Source organism: Fulmarus glacialis, unplaced genomic scaffold (genome assembly GCF_000690835.1).
Source record: "Fulmarus glacialis isolate BGI_N327 unplaced genomic scaffold, ASM69083v1 scaffold2440, whole genome shotgun sequence".
In the NCBI taxonomy this organism is placed as follows: domain Eukaryota; kingdom Metazoa; phylum Chordata; class Aves; order Procellariiformes; family Procellariidae; genus Fulmarus; species Fulmarus glacialis.
Window position 1 is genome coordinate 21291 of NW_009186882.1, and position 4419 is coordinate 25709.

The following is a 4419-nucleotide window of genomic DNA, read 5'->3' on the forward strand; positions in this document are numbered from 1 at the left end:
ATGAGGTATCCTCCCGGAATAAAAGGTGTCGTCTTCTCTAACCAGTAACACTCAATTATTATTCTCCCACCTGGACAGAACTGAGCTGCCGCTCATGAATAAGGCTGTTCTGTGGCTTTAGTGCAGTAGGAAGGTAACCAAGAAATGAATCCAAAATGGAGCGTTCTGAAAAACCAAAGGCAACAGAGAAGAAAACCACACTCTGTTGTGATTTATAGAGGAGAGAATAAGGTTAAAGTGACATTTCAGCCAACAATGACTTTCCTTCAGAGATGTATTCCTAATCCTTCAATGAAGTGTTAAATCAAGTGAATCCTGATTATGGATCAGGGATAGTGGTGAGTAATTAATACAGTCATTATACTCAGTTTGTGTATGTTAATTAGGTATGCAAGGAAGGAAAACAGACAATATTACTGTTTTGCTGTCCTTTATACTGCAGCCTGTACTAACACACGAGCATTTTGCCTCCACTGGCAAAGCCAGTCATAAAAATCTGTCCTGGAACATTTTCAAGATTGCAGATCTTGAAGCATGAGGCTGGCTGACATAGTGCTAGCAGAAAATAGTAAAGGCAGAAACTCTCCACGCAGTTATTCAGATTTTTCTTAGAACTCAGCAACAGGTTGGTTTAAGGCTACTTCGATCACAAAACTGGACAGCAGGTCACCTGTTGTCACAGCAGACATATTAGGAACAAGGTCTCTTTTTATAGGCACTTCTGACGAAAGGAGAAAGTAGCTATTTGAAATCTTTCTACAGCGGCACCTGAATGCCCTAACTTGAAGGTTCGAGACATATCATACAAGCAAAGAGAAAAAACACCAAGTGCCATGGAACCCATCCTCAGTGGTAGCAAAACAGGAAAATTTTGACTGCATCAAAGTATCTGACTTACTACTGTAAAAAGCCTTAATATATTTAGCTACTCACAGAAAACTAATGCTCATTTTTGAATACTGAGTAAGCCACATTTCCAAGGAAATTGATGAAATTACAGTAATGAACAGAAACGGTTTCTTTTTTTTTTTAAACAATATTTCAATTAATAAGGGCGATTTGGCTGCAAGTAAGAGGTGTTTTGGCAAGAAGTATCCCATAAAATGTAAGTGAACCATGCAGAGTTCTCAAAGATACATGATTTATTCCTTAAAAGGATTATGACTAGTGACAAGTAATATTAACTAATATGGTATTCTTGCGTACACACCAACGTATAGTTTGCAAATGCAAACACTCTTTGGGGCTCAAGTGATGTGACTGAAGAAGCTCAGTTTGAGAGAAAAGGAATTTAAGATACCAAAACTACCTTTTTTCAACAAAAAGCTTAAGACCTTTAAACTAACATAGTTTTAACCAACTTTAAAAATGAAATGTTCAATTTCTAACTTACTGCAGGTTGGCATAGTAAAAGAATATTTTGTATAACTTTAATAAGAGACTAATATTAAACCTTTTTGCCATTCTTTTTAGAAAGGCATGCCTGAGTTAATACCTACAGTGATCACCAGCTAGTAGTCAGTGGATTAGCTCTAGTGAAGTGAGGTGAGCAGAGAACTTGACTCCTCGACATAAGAATAGTATAGACTACCTTTTGAAAAGCACAGGGGCTCTGTGGACAGAAATTCCCTTGGAATATCATGATAGTAGTAAGATAGCCTATTTTCTGGCATTTCAGGTCACCGAAATGACTGTTTTTATTCAGTATCTGTGTAGAAAGTTGCATCTTTACATATGAAGCCACAAAAAGTGCTTACCTGATATCTTCTGTTGTGTAATGGTACATTCAGAGCATTGTATCGATTAGATCCTACAGGACAAAAATTAAGTTTATGCACTTATTAAATTGTGGTTTTTTAAGAGACATTTATTGGTAAATAGTGATTTTTTTTTTAAATATAAAATTTCATTGCAGTAATATTACAGTTCATGTAAATAATATTAACTAAAAAGATATACAAACAATCGGCTTCAATAAAGTAGGCTTAAACATCCTCACTTAAGAACTGTTACTGTGACTAGGTGGAGAGAAAGCACTTCTATACTTGCCTTAGACTGTAAGTCAAATTTAACCATCTGAACACCCTGAATTTGATAGGTAAGAGCAGAATCCTCTTGCCCAAAAGAACAGTATTCATCACTAACAAGAGTGAAAAATCTTTAAAAAAACCTTAAAGAATTCAAGGTGACCTTCAAATTTCAATTACATTCCAGGGACTGTCAAATAAGATTAATGTATTTTTTTTAATGGATTGCATGTTTAAAAAAAAGCTCCTGTAAGTACTTGATTTGTTGATAATTTACAAGATGTACTCTCCACATATTTCAGCATTCTGTTCCAGTTACAGAGCAACTAGAATGATTATTCAATTACAAGCAGGCACAATTTTTAAAGAGGTAGAGGGATATTTGTACCTAGAGAACAGCTTACGAAGTCTTAGAGATTTAAAAGGAATCACATCCATCCTCAATTAAATGGAATAATAACCACTTTAGTTTAAAATTTGCACACAAAGGAAATTTACAGCTTCTTATTCCTTTTGTATCATTCACATTTAGGCAATTAACACATGGGAAGAGGTAGTTGTATTCAAAACAAAAAAACTGTCCAAAATTACCAAATCCTACTCGTAAGTAAACGCTTCAGAAAACTTTCCTACTCTCAAAATCATGCTTAGCAATAAACAAGTCATTTGATTGTTACTGAAACTGAAGCCAGCTGCTAGTTACACTTAAAACCAACTACAGAGCCTATAGCAAGACAGTTGGAATCCACAGCAGACAAACATTTCTTGACTTTCTCTCATTCTTCTGTCACTAAAGATCTGTCCACTATTTGCAGTGTTTTCTACACAAGTGAAAACATTATGCCGTGGCAGCTGAGTGAGCAGATAAACAAATTATTTGCATCAAAGTTCTCACTACAGTGATAAACACCCGTAAAAAAAAAAACAAACAATCAGCTAAAGAAGCCAGAGAAGTAGAAATAAACAGCAGATGCCAGGCAAAGTGATCTTTGTGAGAAGAAGGAAGTGAAAAGGGTATCAAGTCAAGGCACCAACACCTAAGCATAACATCCTGTATGAGAGTCAACATTTCCTAAAGAGAAAACGATGTGGTGTTTCTAAGGCAAGACTCCCTGGATTGCCAACCCAGTGGAGAATTTGGAAGGCTCACCCCTGCAGCACCCCGCCAGATCGGCTTTTAGAAAACCTAAGGCTAATCAAAACATTTTCATCAAGTCTTGAATTGAATGAAAAATGCAAAATCTACCAATAAAACCTAACGGAAATTCAACAGCCTGTTTTCACTTCTCTGCTCCTTCTCCACTACTTTCAGCTTTTTCACTGTTCTAGGTCCTCTAGTCTCACTGCCAGAAGATTACAGACTGCTGCCTGCCCAAGTACAACCTCGTGTTCAAGCCATTTACAAAAGCACACAGTACACAGCACTGATCTGGCACATACTAACCGATTCTTGCACCAAAGCAATGCAAAGGCTGAGCACTCCTAACTTCATGGTATCCTCTGCACTTCAGTTTATCTAGAAGCAGTTGGAAAGGAAACAGAAAAAAGGTTGCTTCATGTGAAAGTCCCCAGATTCAAAGGGGGTTTTTTCCCTGAAAAGATGAACGAGTCTGAGACAAACCGCAGGTAAGAACTAATCTGGGTGTTCTCTGATCAGACATGAGATGCACTGACAGACTTCCCGCTAACACTAAGTGTAGACCATTATTCATGCAATGCCTCATTAAGTCAACATCTCTGCAGCCACTAGTTTATCCTCATCTTAACTTACTGTAACTCTTAAATATACCCTGCCAAAAATAACACTCTCTGAGATGAGTAACTAAAGAAATCTTTGTGGAGAAACCAGTAAATTGACAGTGCTCCTTCATCTTTTACAATATTCTGTCAACACTAAGCAAGACAAGTGGCAAATTACTCAAAAGCCTTCAAAAGTTTTAATTTTCATTAGATAAATATATATATAAAAAAACTTGGTATTTTAAGATCACTAAACAAGATTATGACGAGTATAATGAATACTTATTACAATTACCTCCAAGCGCCTGTTCAGATGTCCAACATTTCTTACTGCTAATACATTTTAATTCATAAGGAGTACTTCTTCCAGATGGATACCCAAAATTAAACACGAAACCCAGACCAAGGCAATACGTACTTGTGTCATTAAAAGGTACTTTTTCATTGATTATGCATAGAGATTCTTCCAGTCTACTGCCCAAAGCTGCTTGAAGATTCTTTAACTGTTGCTGGCTAAATAACAAAAAGACAAACAAAAAAACACACACACACGGTAAACCTTTAAAATTTAATCCGTATGACCAACATCACAGCTCACCATAAGCATCCCTTGATGCTATCTTTCTAGAAGTTAGATAAAAATAAGACAGCA

The 4419-nt window shown here is 36.4% G+C and overlaps 1 protein-coding gene across 1 annotated transcript in view; it reads right to left on the reverse strand.

The window, feature by feature from the left end:
- Positions 1-4419, reverse strand: part of PPP1R21 (protein phosphatase 1, regulatory subunit 21) — a 30844-nt gene that overhangs the window by 20317 nt on the left and 6108 nt on the right. Inside the window, exons 6-7 of the mRNA XM_009572897.1 lie at positions 4186-4280; positions 1758-1810 (exon numbers count right to left, since the gene is read on the reverse strand). Coding sequence (XP_009571192.1) covers positions 1758-1810; positions 4186-4280 — 148 coding nt within the window. The remainder of the gene's footprint in view (positions 1-1757; positions 1811-4185; positions 4281-4419) is intronic.